This window comes from Ochotona curzoniae, unplaced genomic scaffold, assembly GCF_017591425.1.
Source record: "Ochotona curzoniae isolate NIBS_2020 unplaced genomic scaffold, NIBS_Ocur_1.0 contig_1, whole genome shotgun sequence".
Classification (NCBI taxonomy): domain Eukaryota; kingdom Metazoa; phylum Chordata; class Mammalia; order Lagomorpha; family Ochotonidae; genus Ochotona; species Ochotona curzoniae.
The window spans coordinates 35,729,895-35,746,959 of NW_024464918.1; the positions used below are offsets into that span (position 1 = coordinate 35,729,895).

Consider the following 17,065-nt stretch of genomic DNA (forward strand, 5'->3'; position numbering starts at 1 on the left):
TCTTATTTGTTCCTACAGTCGTTTTCAGTTCATATACTAGAACGTGCCGAGACATGAACTGGCACCCGTATGGGATCCCTGCACCTGCATGGCTAGGTCTTAGCCATTGAGCCATTGTGCTGTGCCCACTGTTACTTCTTGATTGGAGTAGATAAATAAAAAAGTTGGCTTCTGACAATGATGTGAGCAAGTGACACAGCTTTTTACATAGTGGAGGAAGTCATTATGGAGGTCAAGATTTGTGAATGAAGCCATAATGGGCAGGAGTGGTAGGATAATATGGTGGACATGTGTGTTATTGTGTGTCTCCCTGACTTATACTGGAGTCTGCATCACGGTATGGGAGCTTCCACATGAACCCCAGGAATCAAAGCAGCAGTCAAAAGGGCTTAGCCAGGAACACTGTTACTCCGGCTAATCAAAGCAGGCATTAGATCATGACTTAGAGGTTGGACTAGAAACTGTACGATCAGGAAAACCTGCTGAGCCTGTCGTAGCCTTAGCATGAACAAGAGCAACAAGAACAAGAAGATAACCTACTAGGATGCAAACTAGGAACTGTGTTCCTGCGTTTAGCTGCTCTGATTCATTCCCTCACTGGGTGATGATACTGATGGAATTAGTGTGGCTTCAAGTTCAGGCTTCAGGGCTGGAAGCTATGCAGGTACAGGGAATGGGGTCTTTCTCTGATGCTTTCCCAGGCCACAAGCAGGGAGCTGGATGAGGAAGTGGAGCAGCCAGGACTAGAACTGGTACCCACATGGGATACTGACATTGGCTGACAGAAGGATTAGCCCTGTTAGGCCATTGTGCTGGCCCCTTTTCTTTCCTATCTTTCAGGGTACAAATTACTCCATTTTTGTATATGTACCATTTCTTTGTTGTGGAATACATGCAAAGTGTCTGGTCTTACACATTCTAACATTTTTGTAGGATAAATTCACAAAGGGGTAAAAGTCTGATCTTGAAAACATTTTTTTTTTTTTTTGGCTATTTGAGTGTTTGAATCACTTGGCTGTAGGTGGTGGTTAAAATCTCTTGAAAGATCAGCCTGATCAGCTTCCTGCTGGGTCTCTGGCTGTGACACCAGGAACTTCAAATATGTAAAATACCAGTCAGAAGGAAATGCATCTCTGCCTAACCCAAGACACGCTGAAGAACTGGACAGCCTTAGGATGTGTGTAGAACAGAATCTGTAGTTTTAAGTCGCTTATAAGTGGATTTTCCATAGTGCTAGCTATCTGTGTGTGTGTGAAAGATGGCCATGTTTAAGGTAGTGGTCTAAATTTTGTAGATCAATGGTATTAATTTATTGTGTAACTTACCTTGTTTCAGAAATTATCAAGTTACGTGCAATAGAGCAATGTCAGATACATTTTAAATTGATGGGAAAATGAGGCAAAATAGAAATAAGAAAAAGAATAATGAATCTAGTGGAGGAGGGAGGAATCAGGCATGTAAAAGATTGCCATGAGGTCTGATATGCTGCCTCAAGGCCATAGGAGTCAGGTGAATGAAGGTCATGGCTAAGAGGAGGGGCAGGGCAGGTGAAGCCCCCATCACCTGGGACTGCTGCTCTGCTGATGCACCTGGAAAAGCAGCAGCAGATGGCCCCGAGATTTGGGCCGCTTCACCCATGTGGGAGACCTGGCCCTCAGCCTCCACCTGCCTAGCCCCACCATTGTGACCATTTGGAGACTGAAGCAGCAAGTGGAAATCTCTGTCTTTCTCTGTAACACTGCCTTTCATGCAAATAAAAAGAAATTTTTAAAAAAATGTAAAAGAAACGATTTCCCTGTTGTGAAGCTGGAGAAGTCTGTCCCCAGTCACAGGAAGGAGCACAGTACGTGGATGAGCAGGAGTGCCCCTCAGCTTCACACTGACTTCTCTGCTGAACGTGGTTCTGAGCAGGGCAGGGTTGGCACTGGCCACAGTTGCTTGGTCTCAGCCTGGTAACTTGTTGATTTTTATTAACGGTGACTTGATGATTATATTTAGATACAGGAACGTTGGCTACAGGACAATCTTACTTTAAGAAAAAGAAACGAGGAACTAAAAGAAGTTGAAGAAGAAAGAAAGCAACATCTGAAGGAAATGGGACAAATGCAGGTTTTACAAATGAAGAAGTAAGCTTTTGACAGTGATCTTTAATTCAAGATCTTTTTTATTGTAATGTGAGGAAATATTTCTTTCACAAAAGAATATAAGATTCAGCTTAGTGTACCTTAAGAATTACCATAAAGCAGTGTTTTTATGTAAATATGATCCACAGCTTTAAGAATTGAATTACAGAGTGATATGGAAGTAACCTCACCCCGTGGCAGTGGGCAGTAGTGGCTGTTCAGCCTTCTAGCCAGTTGCAAAGAGCAGTGGTACCAAGCATAGAGACTAGGCGGCTGTGGGCCTGCCTGAGTGCGGTGGATTCCCACAGGGCTTGGTCAGTGGAGACAGTCGAGATGATCCCAATCGTAGTTTTGCACACACCAGAATGAATTTTTTTAACGAACAGACTGATTCTTCCCTCATTTATTGACATCAGTTCCTACCTTCCTGAAGCTGTAGGGGAGATGCTGCTCCTGCCCTGTGTGCCTTACGCATTCTTAGGACAGTGGCCTAGAAGGTTGGATCAGAGGCAGGCATTTGGCCAGTTAAGATGCTGGTTTGGGTGCCCCCATCTCATATCAGAGTGTCCTGATTTGAGTCCCAGCTTCCTGCTGGTGTGTACCCTGAGAGGCAGCAGGGTTCACATTGGATCCCTGCCGCCAGGAGGGATTCTCGGCCCAGTGCCAGCTCTGATGGCATTTCAGGAGTCACCTGGGCTCATCAGAGCTTTCCCTGGCCCTTTGCCTCTCAGTAAAAAGAAGCCAAATACATAGATTTTGAACCAGCTCAATTAATTCAGATTTCTTACTCACTCAGCCTTACTTGTAGACTTGTCTGCTTGAATTTAGAGTTGTTTGACGTATTAAAATGAGCTGTGGAGAAACACGGAGGTGTACATTGGGAAGGAAGGGAATTGACTCCTGCAGCCTTCAGTGAAAAGCCAAGGACAGAGCTTTACCATCTGTCGAGTACTCAAGAAAATGACACCCATCTTAAGAGATCTATAACTTTGTCACTTCAGGTTGTTAAAAGCTAAAAAGAGGTCCTCGTTTGTCATTTTTCCCCTTAACAGTGAGCACCAGAAGTTGGAGGAGAAAATAGAAAACATAAAAAGAAATCACAGTCTGGCAATAGGGCGGCAGAAGGGTTATGAGGAAGAAATCATTCACTTTAAGAAAGAACTTCGAGAACCTCAATTTCGAGATGCAGAGGAAAAGCACAGAGAGATGATGATTGTTATGAGAACTACGGAGCTTGTGAACAAGGATCTGGACATTTATTATAAGACTCTGGACCAGTAAGTAGTGGATTGCCATGTGCTTCCAATGCGATGAATATCATCTAGCATGTTTCAGTCGTATTTTCCAACTTTTCTGATTAAATAGAATATTTCATTTATACTATAGAATATATCTACAGACCCATATGCTTAAGTTATGAAGATAATTTATAAAGCAAAACAATATTTATAAAACAAATCTTGAAATCAAGTCATGCTGCTGCTCTCAGCAGTCCCAGAACTCTACTATTCCATGCACTGGCGTCTGCTGGGTGTGCCTCCCTTCCCTCATCCCCCCATGAGCTCCACATTATCCCCCCATCACCCCTACCCCCTGGGGCCATGCCAAGGATATTTGCTTTCTTAAAAAATGGTGTTATGTGTGTAGTTTTTCTTGGTGGGCTTTTAAAATTGGTGTCGTATTTGGAGTCATCTCAGGTTTGCTCTTTTATCTGTCTGTGGTGCCTACAGCTGTCGTTCATTCATCCTGACTGCAGAGTTCTGTGGCACTGTATCTCCTGCTGTAGTTACACCCTGGCGTTTACCCCGGGCCTTCACTAATGTAAATCTCACTCCCGGGAACACTGTCCCTGGATCTTCTGGACCAGTGGCATCATAATAGTTACAAATCAGGAATAGGTTCAGGGTACATGCAGTTTTCTAAAGCAACGTTAAATTGTTTTCCAAAATGGCTTCACTAATCTGCATCACTAGCAGTAGGCAGGCGCTTTCTTTGCTGCCCCGGCTGGCACTGGTTTTGTGGATGTCCTCGTGTGTGGCCCACTGGTGGCCTTGCAGTCCCTCATTCTATTGGTATTGTCACTTGTGTGAGTGATGACACTGTCTTGTGAAATGCTTATCTTTTGCCCATTCTTGGGTATATTATTGATCTCACTGATTAATAGATATTCTTTATCTTTTCTGTGACTTTTAAAAGTGATGTATTTATTTGAAAACTATGGAGGGGTCAACTGGTTAATTCTCCACTGCAAATGCCAGCATCCCATACAGGTGCCGGTTTGTGTCCTGACTGCTCTACCTCCCATCTAGCTCTCTGTTTATAGATTGACTTTGGGACCTTACACCCATGTAGGAGACTCAGAAAAAGCTCCTGGCTTCAGATTGGCTCTCTGAGAGAGCAAGAGAGATCATCCATCCACTGGCTAACTCCTGCAATGGCCACAACAGCCAAGTCTTGGCCAGGCCAAAGCCGGAGCTCCAGCCTGGGCTCTCAGCCTTGGGTGCAGGGACCTCCCCACTTGAGCCATCTTAGCAGGACGGTGGGTGGGAAAGCAGAGCAGCCAGAATCAACACTCTGATTATGGGGTGCCAGTGTTACAAACAGTGGCTCAATCCACCCTACCCCACCACCTGTTCCTGCTCCGTTCCTCTGGTGTCAGACTTTGGGATGATGGCAGTATCTCACTCTGTCCCTCCAAGCTGCTGACTAACTGGTGGGAAGGCCTGGGTAGGTTTTCCACAGTCTGTTGACTTGGGTCTTTAACAAGGAAGGACATTTCAGTGGGGAAAGTGTCCCAATCATGGCGTCAGACTGAGCATGGTGAGGACAGACACTTGTAGAGGGGGCAGGCACGGGCAAAAGAGGCTGTGGAGGGACAAGGTGCTTTCCAGCCACTGATGCTGGGCTTGCAGACACAGCGAGGCTGTTTACGGAATTCTCTGATCTGGTAATTGGATGGACTCTTACAAATGAGAAGGAAAGTGGAGCAAAATTCCCCCCAAAGTTGCATCATTGTGGGCTTGTGCTTGCAAGCAGTGGCGTTATGTGAACCCTAAATTTGTCTTCTCACCAAAAGGTCCAGAAATTTCCCTCAGTGTTTCGCCTCTTAGAATAAAGTATGCAGTTAGTGTGATTGTTGCATTTTGCTATTTAAGGCAACACAGGAAATTAGCAGTGCGTTTTCAAGAAAAGCTGATTACCATCTATTATTAGTAATCTAAAAACATCACTAGGTATAAGCTTCGGCAGTGGTCAGAGGCATGTTAGAAGGGAAAAGCATGCATCACCTAGTGTTGTTACTCCAAACTAGCAGGATCGATGTGAATGATGTCACAGTGTGTTACTAATGTGTTACCCTGTGCCCACTGTTCTCTCATTTTTTCCCAGACATCAAACTCGCCCAGTGGGTCGAGCTTAGTGTGATTAGGTGGAAATACATAGCTCTTGCAGTTTTGCATCTGAGGCAGCCAGCTACCTTTCGGGCCCATTCTGGGCTCCAGACTCTACATTCAGGGAGTTTTGGCTAAGCACTGTGTTGGGGGCTCACTGTTGGTCTCCTGCCCGAGAGTACAGCTTAGCTCCACAGCCAGGGTTCCTGCAATGTCCAGAGGGCACGTTAGAACCAGGAGGTGTGAGAGTAAGTGTTTTCTGTTGCTGTTGCTACAGTGGTTAGCCATTGCTTGAATTTTAAAAGTTGTGGTCTGAGAGTCTGGCTAGGGAAAATTCATTTAATAGCAGGTGTTGATCTTCTGCACAGACTTCACGTTGGAAACATTTCTAGATGGGAGTATCTGCTTGACTTCAGCATTGAGGGCGTGAAACTTTGTCCTGTTGTTTGTGGCCTGAGGGGGGCAGGAAGGAGAGAGCACTGGGACTCCGTCTGCTGCTTGGTGGTCCCGGGTTATCAGGTATTCCTGCCTGTGATAAGCTCTCTTGTCCTCTGGTGCACTCAGCTCCTTCAGGAGTTGCTTCTGCTAGGCCCAACATTTCCACTGTGCAAGAGGGCTTCTTCCCCAGGTCTCCACGGTGCTAGGTGCCAGGGCAAGAGGAAGGGTACCCAATGTCGTGATGGTGGTATGGGCACTCACGGTGGTCACAGTCTGTTTTCAACAACGTACCTGTCATTATTCAGTACTACTGTACGTTTCTCATAGGAGGAGCATGAGAATGCTTGTCCAATATTGGGTAAATATTTTTCCGAATATGTTTAGTTTTCATTAATCATTTTTATGAGCTAATCTTTATTAGGTAAAAATTACATATAGCTATTTGGCCATTCCACCTAGTGTTTTATACAGTGAAATAGTTGGGGTTTGGGGAAGAGTCATCGTTTAGTGAGCACTTTTTTAAAAGATTTATTTATTTATTGGAAAGTCAGATATACAGAGAGAAGGAGAGACAGAGTGAAAGATCTTCTGTCCAATGATTCACTCCCCAAGTGAGTGCAACGGCCGATGCTATGCCGATCCGAAGCCGGGATCCAGGAACCTCTTCCAGGTCTCCCACATGGGTGCAGGGTCCCAAAGCTTTGGGCCGTCCTCTACTGCTTTCCCAGGCCACAAGCAAGGAGCTGGATGGGAAGTGGAGCATATAAGTGGCGTCCATATGGGATCCTGGCGTGTTCAAGACGAGGACTTTAGCCGCTAGGCCACGCCACTGGGCCCTTGAGCACTTTTAAGTACAGATTTTCATGTGATGGTAGCTCATCTTCCTCAGTAGCTTGAGGGCACAGTTGGTTTAGGTAAGAAAAGCAGCAGCAGTTGAAGTCTTTTAGAAAGGGAGGGTTTGATCTGTATGAGTGGTATTTTCCCAGCCCCTCAGATACATGCTGATGGCTGCGTTGCAGGTATGCAGTTCCCGTGGGAGAGGCCAAGTCCCAAGGTGGGCTAGAAAAGTGGCTCTCAGAGTGGCAGCAGGAGCCCAAGTTATTATGGGGAGACCTGTGGTGTTGCCTCTGTTGTGACATCATGTTAGAAGCTGGGGGTGCTAGGTAAAGGGTACCACAAAGGTTCACAGGTTTTCTTTATTTTAATCTTTTAAAGATTCATTTTATGGAGCCACCCACACTGCTGGCATCCAATATGGGTGCTACTTCAAGTCCCAGCTGTTTCACTTCTGATTAGGCTCCCTGGAAAAGCAGCAGAGGATGGCCTTAAGTATTTGGACCCCTAAATAAATCTTTGAGCGGCTGTCTAACGATCTGCACTGTTACAGTGCCATGCAGATGGTTTCAGTGGTACCAGTCTTTGTCTTTCTGGACCTGCAGGTCTTTTTCGTCAGGAAATGTGTTAGACCCTTGTCGTCGGTGAGACTCATGTCCATAGTCTTCCGTGGTGCACACCAGAGTTAACCATGGAAGTCATAATTTGTCTTCTTGAATAAAATAGAATGTTACCACAATTTTTTTAGATTTTGTTTATTTGAGAGAGAAAGAGATCTTCTATTATGTTGGTTCACTCCCTGGCTGCAGCGTGGCTAGGACTGGCCTGGCCAAGCACAGGAACTGAGAACTCAGATTCTCACAGAGTAGTAAGGATGCAGATGTATGATCCGTCGTTTCCTGTGACCCAGGGCGCTGTGTGTCAGTAGGAAACTGGGATTGGGAGCAGAACCAGACTTCAGCCCAGATCCCGCTAAGGGATACGGGTGTCCAAGCTGGCATCTCAGCTGCCAGATCAAATGGCTGCCCTTGTTACTGAAATTCTTAAGGGAATCTTTCAGACTCTGAGTAGTTAAATATAAACTAATTTGTAGGCCACAATTTTCTTAAATTTTTGAGGTTCTTTTACGAGCAGAAGCAGTTTTTACAAAGAAAGCAAAGCTTCCCTGCACTGCTCTGTGCGTGTAACAGCCCGCTCTTTGCAGGCAGGTTGTGGGCTGATGCTGTAGCCAGGCTCTGTTTGCCCCCACCAGGTTCCGCCCAGGGAAGGACCTGCACCTGCATTATTTATTATTGCTTCTACTACTACTGTTTTATTTGAAAGGCAGCCCAGCAGACTATAGGTTCACTCCCAGCATGTCTGCAACAGCCAAAGCTAACCCAGGCCAGAGCCGGGAATCGGCAACTCAATGCATGCTAGAGTGTTATGCACTCAGTGTGTGCATGAAGGAAGCTGGAGAAGGGAGTGGAGGCAGTGGCGTGCCAGCTGCTGTCCCAGGTTCAATCCCTGAGGAGTCCAGGTGCTGCCAGGGTGACACCTATGCTGCTCTTTGTCCACAGGCAGCTCCTGCTTCCCTGCCTGCTCCCAGGACTCCTGTCAGTTGGCACCATGCCTCCTGTTCGTGCTGGCAGGAGACCTTTCTAAAGGTGGTCCCTCTGTTGGCCCTCTGCCCTTCTAATTTTAGAAGAAGTGTCCATCTTTATTTTCCCTCATTTCATCTCACTCTTGTTCTAACTGAATTGAAGAGTTTTGTTCCCTTAAGACATATTTTCGTATTTTCTCCTTACAGTGTCACATTGATGAAGTTCTTCCCAGATGTATTTTTCCTTCTATTATACTCCATAATAATTTGTACCATTTAGCTCACTCAACCTTGTATTACACATAATTCATGCTTCCCCATGTTTCATGATAGTTCAGCTCACTGCACGTGGCTCCAGTTCATTCCATGGCAGCACCCAGCATGTACTGTGCACTTGGTACTCCATCAGTGGCATGTTTTCCCATCCTGCCAAATGCCTCTACATGCAGTGCACACAGAGCGCTCTGGTTTCATGTGAATGGTACCACCTCATAGGGATTTTTCTTTTTCTTTTCCCCTTAACACGTGCTGAAACTTTGGTGTTCAAACATGTTAGCCTTTCTATATTATTATCAATACCTGCATAATCTGTGACACGAGTTTTCCCACTTTAGTAGCCATGGCTGATACAGTAGGTTTGCTCATAAGCTTAGGCTGCAGTGTGAGTCTGCACCCTTGTGCACATGCACCATGAAGAGCTCCTGGGTCAGAGGGGGATGTGTGTTTTTAAGTGATTAATGCCATAGTGCCGTCCACAGCTGATGCTGTGGTGTATCGGGTAAAACTGTCTACAGCACCACATCCCATATGTGAGCTGGTTCATGTGCTGGCTGCTCCAGTTCTAATCCAGCTCCCTGCTGGTGCACCTGGGAAAGCAGCATAGTTGGTCCGAGTGCCTGGGTCCCTGGATGAAGCTCCTGGCTTTTACCTTTGACGCCATTGGGGATACAAATGTATGCTTACGTATTCTTTCTCTGTGTAATGCTGCCTTTCAGATAAATATTTAAAACAAAAATAGAAAGTTGGTTTGCACCAGTAGTAGTATATAGAAATACACGTTTTTGCACTGTGTTGTGCAAAGACTGCCCCCTCTGTAATGCTGATGAATTGGTGCATCTGTTGGCTGTGTTTCTTAGAATTGCCTGTTCATTTCTGACTGCCACTTTTTCTACTAACTTGCCTTGGTGATATGTGCTAATATCTTACAGATTCTAGATAATAATCCTTTTCAAGCATATTACAACTACCCACTCCCAGTGTGTCATTTGTCCTTTTGGTGTCATTTTCATATTTTGTCAGTCTTTGGTGTTTTTATTTATAGTTTCTCTTTTTCTATTCCTTAGCTCTAAAATGAAAATTTCCTTATGTTTCATTTTGAACCCTCTTCATTCATTTGGAATTTGATGAAGAATACTGACAGTTAATTATTGTCTCCTTTCCAACCCATTGGAAATCTTTTCATTTGGTTTCAGGTGTAACAGGAAGGTACATAGTTCTGTGTTATTCTGTGTTCACTAAGTTTTTAATTTATTCATGCCCTAAACTGCTACAGTTATATATCAAATGTTATAACTGTATAGTTTTTATAATCTGAAGTTTCTGTTGAGTAGAATCATTTTTTCTATTGTGCTTCCCATTGGAATTTGCTACTAGAAAATGACACTGCTTTTGTGTGTGTAATTTGACCACCGTTACTTTTTCTCAGCAGGAGCTTCATCACCTGCAGCCCTGCGGGCTTGTAGAACAGCTGGCAGAGGCGGCACCTGTGTGGCCTGTGCCCCGTAGGTGCTGCCTGCTGCTGCGGGTATGTAAGAGTCAGGCACATTAAGGACACTTCCTTCTGCTTTCACTAACTGAAGAGGTGTTATGTGTTTTTGGTTTTGTTTTTGTTTTCAGAACTGCTAAAAATTATCAAACATTTGTTTTTGCTTTTTTTGAGAATTTATTGCATAAATGTTTTGAAGGAAAAGTTACTGATTTTCTCTGTTGCATAATTTTTATTGGGATAAACATTTTGTTATGTATTTTTTGATATCCTTACTATGACATTTGTTTTTATTTAGAATGTGTATATTCATAAGCAAAACAGGCCTGTACTTTCCCCTCTTTAGTTCTGTTTTTCTGTGCCATAGAACACTTGATACACTTGGAAAAGTAGTATATCTTGAAGAGTTGCCGTTTCTGGTGACTTTAAAAACAGGGGATTTTGATTGCTTGTTTAGTTGAACTATCATTTCAAGAACTGACAATAGCTTAGCCACTTGTCTCTGAGTAAGTTACCAGTTTCATCAGATCTCACTTTTGTTAATGGTAACTGGAGATAACATCTTAGCTCCCATTGACAGGACTGAGATCACGTAGACTAGTTAGCATATTGTGTCTTACACCAGGTAAGCACTCATTGGCAGCCACTGTCTGTGACCGCCCTTCCCCTGGGACTGTTGTGAGTTCCTGGCGGGGGCTGGCAGTCCAGCCGTCATCAGAGGTCCGTGTGGCAGCCGCTCTGTGCACGTCTCAGGCACCTCTGCCCCCCGCCCCCTGGAGCCCGCCAACCACGGTGGCAGTATTTTATCTATTTGAAAGCGTTGCAAAGGAGAATGAGAGCAATTATCCATCCTCTAGGTCATTCCCCAAAGGCTGCAACGTAATGGGACTAAGCCAGTTCAGTCCAGGAGCTTGGAGCTTTGTCTGGGTGTCCCACGTGGGTGGAGGGGCCCATCTCTTTCTGGGTGCATGAGCAGGGAGCTAAGTTGGAAGTAAAGCATCCAGGACTTGCACAAGTACCTGGCCTGGGATGCCACTAGCAGCAGCTTAACCTGCCTCAGCCCTGGACCCTGTTCCTGATCTCTGATACGACTTTGAAAAAATATAACTTGGGGCTGACACTGTGCCACCACAGGGTAAGCTGGCATCTCCTATGGGTTAATGGTTCAAGGCCCAGCTGCTCTACTTTCCTCATGCTGGTTCTGATGTGTCTGGAAAAATAGATAGGGCTCAGGCATTTGAACTTCTGTCACTCCAGCTGAATGGAGTTCCAGGCCGCCTGGATTCCCCCTGACCCGACTCCGGCAGTTCTGACTACTGGGAGTGACCAGTGGGTGGAAGATGTGTGTCTGTCTCCCCCTCTGCATTTCAAAGAAGTAGATGTTGCCACACCCCAAAATCTGGATTAAGGTGCATGCGCTATGGAAAGGCAGGCTTTACAGAGTGCACTCCTCAGTGTGAGCGTGTGGTTTTTCTTCAGACAGAAATGTTTGCGGGGGCGGGGAGGAAGGCATGAAGTGTTAGACTGAGATGCGTGGAGCTAGTAGAAAATGGAGACTTGTTGAATTCTCATCAAGCAGCAGACCATTTTTTTTAATGTCTTTATTACTTCGCAGTCCTTCATCTGATACTGAAAATATATTTATGTTGAGTCATTTCTCTTTTGCTGGTGAACCAGAAGATCATGAAATGATTCTGCAGAGGCAGTTGTAGCATTACATTCAGTTTCTTTTTTTGTATGAATCAGATAAGAGGCCTGCGATGGAAATGCGTGCGTCCACCTCACATCCTCTGGTGGGGAAGGGGGGGGTGCGTTCTTATCACAGCTGCCCCAGCCACTAGCTCACAGGCCTGGTTCCAGAGAACCCAAGTAAGTGCATTTTGAAGAAAGGTGACAGACTACTTTTGTTTTTACAAACATTTCTTTTCTGCTTTTTAGTGTTTAGAAACTACCTTAAAAACCAAACAGAAGTTATTACACATGTTTAGATGTAGGATTGTGAATGTTAGGAAGGCAGAAGAAAACGGTGAGGTTCAGCCTGACCTCAGCCCAGAGTCACCCCCTGAACCAGCACTCTGGAATAAATACAGGACCTGCATGGTAACAAGAGGAATAACAAGGTAGTAATTTCCAGAAATCCCTGCTTCCCCTGGCTGATGCACGCCCTTCCCTTTAATCCACTACACTCATCTACTGATTAGTTGTTTTATGAAGTTCCCATTGGGGTATTTTTTAAAGATTTTATTTTTTTATTACAAAGTCAGATATACAGAGAGGAGGAGAGACAGAGAGGAAGATCTTCCATCTGATGATTCACTCCCCAAGTGAGCCCGACGGCCGGTGCTGCGCCAGAGCACCAGGAGCCTCCAGGTCTCCCACACAGGCACTTGGACTGTTCTCGACTGCTTTCCCAGGCCACAAGCAGGGGGCTGGATGGGAAGTGGAGCTGCTGGGATTAGAACCGGCGCCCATATGGGATCCTGGCATATTCAAGGTGGGGACGTTAGCCGCTGTGCTATTAGGCTGGGCCCCAGTTCCCATTGTTTTTAATAATTTGATAGGGAAGGCCTGGGACCCTCGAGAACTAAAGTATCCAGGGATCTCCAATAATAGGTACAGCTTAAATTTTTTTGGTTCTTGTTTTTTTTTTTTTTTAAGATTTTATGTTTTTATTGGGAAGGCAGATATACAGAGAGGAGAGACAGAGAGGAAGATCTTCCATCCGATGATTCACTCCCCAAGTGAGCGCAACGGGCCGATACTATGCCGATCCGAAGCCAGGAGCCTCTTCTGGGTCTCCCACGCGGGTGCAGGGTCCCAAAGCTTTGGGCCGTCCTCGACTGCTTTCCCAGGCCACAGGCAGGGAGCTGGAAGGGAAGCGGGGCTGCCGGGATTAGAACCGGCGCCCATATGGGATCCCGGGCGTGCTAGGTGAGGACCTTAACCACTTGCGCCACCGGGCCGGGCCCGGTTCTTGTTCTTTATATGCTCAACTTTGAGAGTTGAAAATTCTGTGAAAGTTGCTCTGTTACATAGAGCAATATGTATTCTAGTAAGTACTACTTCATGTTATTTTTCCATTAAAGTATAAATGGCTTCCTTTTCTAGAGCAATAATGAAATTTCACAGTATGAAAATGGAGGAGATCAATAAGATTATTCGTGATCTTTGGCGAAGCACCTACCGCGGACAAGGTAATGAACAGGTCTAGCTCCAATGCTGTTTTTTTAAGACTTTTATTAGAAAGGCAGATATACAGAGAGGAGGGAGAGACAGACAGATCCTCCATCCAATGGTTCACTCCCCAAGTGGTGCAGCAGCTGGTGCTGCACCAATCTGGAGCGCACCAATCTGGAGCCAGGAACTTCTTCCAGGCCTCCCACACAGATGCAGGATCCCAAAGCTTTGGGCCGTTCTCGACTGCTTTCCCAGGACACAAGCAAGGAGCTGGATGGGAAGTGCAGCAGCCGGGATTAGAACCGGCGCCCATATGGGATCCCGGCACGTTCAAGGCAAGGACTTTAGCCGCTAGGCCACGGTGCCGGGCCTGCCCCAAGGAAGAGATTTCTTCTATTTGTTGCTTTACTCTCCACCTGGCCACAAAAGCCAGCATTGGGCCCAGCTGCAGCCAGGAGCTTCCTGCGGGTCTCCGTGTGGGTGCAGGGGCCAGCTTCCATTCTTTCCCAGGTAGCTAGATGGGAAGTGGAACAGGTGCGGCTAGAACTGGGGCACATAGGAGATGCCAGCACCCCGGCTGAGCCTTAATGATACACCACCATGCACACCCCAAACGCCCTTTCTTAAAACTTCCCCTGGGACCTCTCCTCAGCCAGACTTCCTTCCCTCCACCCCCTGAGCATCCTTGGCATTTTCTGAGACTGAGCTAGATTGTGTCGTAGTGCAGAAAGGGATGTGCCCCCGCACAGTGAGAGGAGGCCCTGCCCGGGGAGCTAAGACAGCCCTAGGGAGGCTTGCTGGGGGCATCCTGGTCACTTCCCAAGCATGGAAATGGGCACCCCTAAATGAAGAAATCCCAGCCTGTCAGTTCTTCTGAAATCTTCTCTCTGTGTCAGATATTGAATATATAGAAATTCGCTCTGATGCTGATGAAAACGTCTCAGCTTCGGATAAAAGGCGGAATTACAATTACCGTGTGGTGATGCTGAAGGGGGACACAGCCTTGGACATGCGTGGACGATGCAGTGCTGGGCAGAAGGCAGGTAACCTGGGAGCTGCCTTGCCTGGAGAACAGTGTGCCAGCTGCTCGGCCCGGGGTGACGAACATCTCAGGGCCAAGGCAGTGGTCCCCGTACCCCGGAGAGCATGCATGGTCCTGCTGACCACACTGGCTGGCACCCTGCGGCACTAAGCACCGTTACCTCTAGGACAGGGGACCTGCATTATCTGCGTGGTCTGTTTCCAGTTTCTGCGTATATGGTCAGCCCAGACAAACTTGAAGGCATCTGCAGATTACTATGGAAATCCACACCTGTAAAAATGACCAATTTGTGACCTGTAATCAGTACCGCTGCTTGCTTTGGCAGTAATGAGAACAGAGTTTAGCATGGTATCTTGGAATTCCAAGTACTTTCTGAGCAAAAGTAGGCTTCTGTAGCTAGCTTAAGGGAAGGAAATAAGCAAGGATCACCTCATTGGGGTCGGGGGACAGGGGAGCCCCCATTCTGCACCCTAGAGGCCAGCGGGGCCCACAGACTTAGCAAGGATCTTGGCACTGAGGCCCTTTCATTCTGGAAAGGGGGCTCTCCCATGCTCCATGCAGCAGGGAGAAGGCCTATGCTCTCCAAATCATGTGCGGCCTGGGCCTCCCAGGACTTCCTCCGTGCCTGGAGCTCTGTCTGCAGACGTTGGCCCTAGAAAGTGCCTCTCCTGCCCTGTCCCTCGGTTAGCTGCAGCTGAGCAGGCAGCAGAGTGCACTGCCGGCCACTCCAACCGAGGACCCGCTATGCTGAGTTCTCACCTTGTCTGCCAGTGCACTGAAGCATGCCGTTGAGGCCTAGGCGGGGCACCTCTCTAGAGGGGCCACAAGATAGGGTGCCCCCAACCATCAGTGTCCCCGGCATCTCTCCACCCCTCTGGTCCGCATGTTGCCTGTGTGTGGGGGGAGGTGACATGGGTATCCAGCTCACGTGTTTTTTCCAGGTCTTAGCCTCACTCATCATTCGCCTGGCCCTGGCTGAAACCTTCTGCCTTAACTGCGGCATTCTTGCTTTGGATGAGCCCACGACAAATCTGGACCGAGAGAACATCGAGTCGCTCGCACATGCACTGGTGGAGTAGGTGTCCTGCCCCGGAGGGTGGAGGGGCTGGGCCCTGGGCTTCACCTTGAGACAGTAAAGGAATGAGATGCTGGCCAGCAACCACAGATAGGTCCCATGCCTCGCCAGCTGCTTGCTGTCAAAGTCATGGCTAGAGGCACCTGGCCCTGGTTTACCTGAAAAACCAACAGTGGAACCACATGGCCATGAAGACAGTAGTGAGACATCCGTGGGGGGGGGGGGGGGGCTGTTTCGCCCCCTGTTCATATGTGAAAGCTGGGAGGACAGAACTCCCACTCTGCAGCAGGTTGAAGCAGGTGGCTTTGAACACTCCCTGCTGCTGGGCACTGTGTTTCTTGCCTGGACTGGCACAAGAAAGGCCTTTCCCTAGGATGAGGAGCCATGTGGCAGCTCCTGGCTCCCAGAATGCACAGGGCAGTGGTTCCTGTCTCCCAGCCCCCGGCCACCTCTCTCCAGCAGGGTGAGCCGCCGAGCCCGGGGTGGCTTCCGTGCAGCCAGCCCCAGGCCAGATGGCAACAAGGAGTGAAGAGTCTTTCGGGTTCCCCTAGCAGCTAGCTGCTGAGCAGAAAAGCACCCCCTCCACCCACTTGGGGCCCCTAGGTGTCACAGCAGTGATGCCAGCTCAGAGGACGGCAGCGGTATTCCCCCGACCTGGACTATCTTCGTTATTGGAAGAGTTTTCTTCTACAGAGAACTAGTAACAGGTCAGGAAAATCCCTGCTGAGGGACTGGTCAGCTAAGGCTGCGCAGCGCAGCTGTCGAGGGAAACGGAATGAGAACCTCTCAGCTGTGCACAGTCGGGCGCAGGCACCGCCCCCGCCCACTTCCTGCAGGGTGGCCAGGAAAAACCAGGTTGTCTGTCTCACACACAGACACGTGTACTGGCAGGGTTTGCAGTGGCCTGTGCAAAAGAAAGGGTTATGTTCTTAGATAATAAAATATTCTAAATACACCTTTTTTTCAGGATAATAAAAAGTCGTTCACAGCAGCGAAACTTCCAGCTTCTGGTTATCACTCATGATGAAGACTTTGTGGAGCTTCTAGGACGTTCTGAATATGTGGAGAAATTCTACAGGATCAAGAAGAACATTGATCAGTGCTCAGAGATCGTCAAGTGCAGCGTGAACTCCCTGGGGTCTTACGTTCATTAAAATCCCTCGGCACGGAAACTGCCAAAGAGCTGGGTCAGCAATAAAACACAGGGCGTAAAAGGTGCTTGTGTCTAGGATTGTGGATGTTTGAGAAGCTGTGAAATCATAAAAGCTGGTTAACTGCCCCCTCCCCTCAGACTACTGCAGCCCCCGACAGCTCCTGGAAGAAGGTGCTTCTCCCTGCTGTGCCGCTTTGACTTCCACGTAACAGCACAGCATCTCCCTGCACGATTTCCACAGCAGCCCTGAAGAGCAGCCAGGCCCCCCGCGGCGCCTCGCTGACTGTGCCCTGGGGCTTCACTCTCCCAACATCTGCCGGGGCAGAGAGCGAGCTCGACACCGACAGACCTGCCCTGCAGTTTGGGGCAGGGGGCTTTAGGCTTATGGTTGGCCCTGCCATGGTGGTGGCAGGCACTCAGCCTGGTAGCCCCACGGCAGTCTCATTGCCAAGTTGGTGATTCTGTACAGGCCCAAGAATGGCGTGAA

General features: G+C 47.6%; 1 protein-coding gene across 2 annotated transcripts in view; it reads left to right on the plus strand.

The window, feature by feature from the left end:
• RAD50 (RAD50 double strand break repair protein) overlaps nt 1-16,643 on the plus strand; it is a 54,399-nt gene extending 37,756 nt beyond the window's left edge. The window contains exons 20-25 of one of the 2 annotated variants that reach the window (XR_005882991.1): nt 1,999-2,126; nt 3,176-3,400; nt 13,240-13,325; nt 14,205-14,351; nt 15,292-15,425; nt 16,393-16,643. Coding sequence is in view for 1 of the 2 variants with exons in the window: in XM_040971496.1 (XP_040827430.1) it covers nt 1,999-2,126; nt 3,176-3,400; nt 13,240-13,325; nt 14,205-14,347; nt 15,292-15,425; nt 16,393-16,579 (903 nt within the window). In the remaining variant the exon portion in view is untranslated. The remainder of the gene's footprint in view (nt 1-1,998; nt 2,127-3,175; nt 3,401-13,239; nt 13,326-14,204; nt 14,352-15,291; nt 15,426-16,392) is intronic. The other variant, XM_040971496.1, reaches the window with a different exon arrangement.
• The last annotated feature ends 422 nt before the right edge of the window (nt 16,644-17,065 follow it).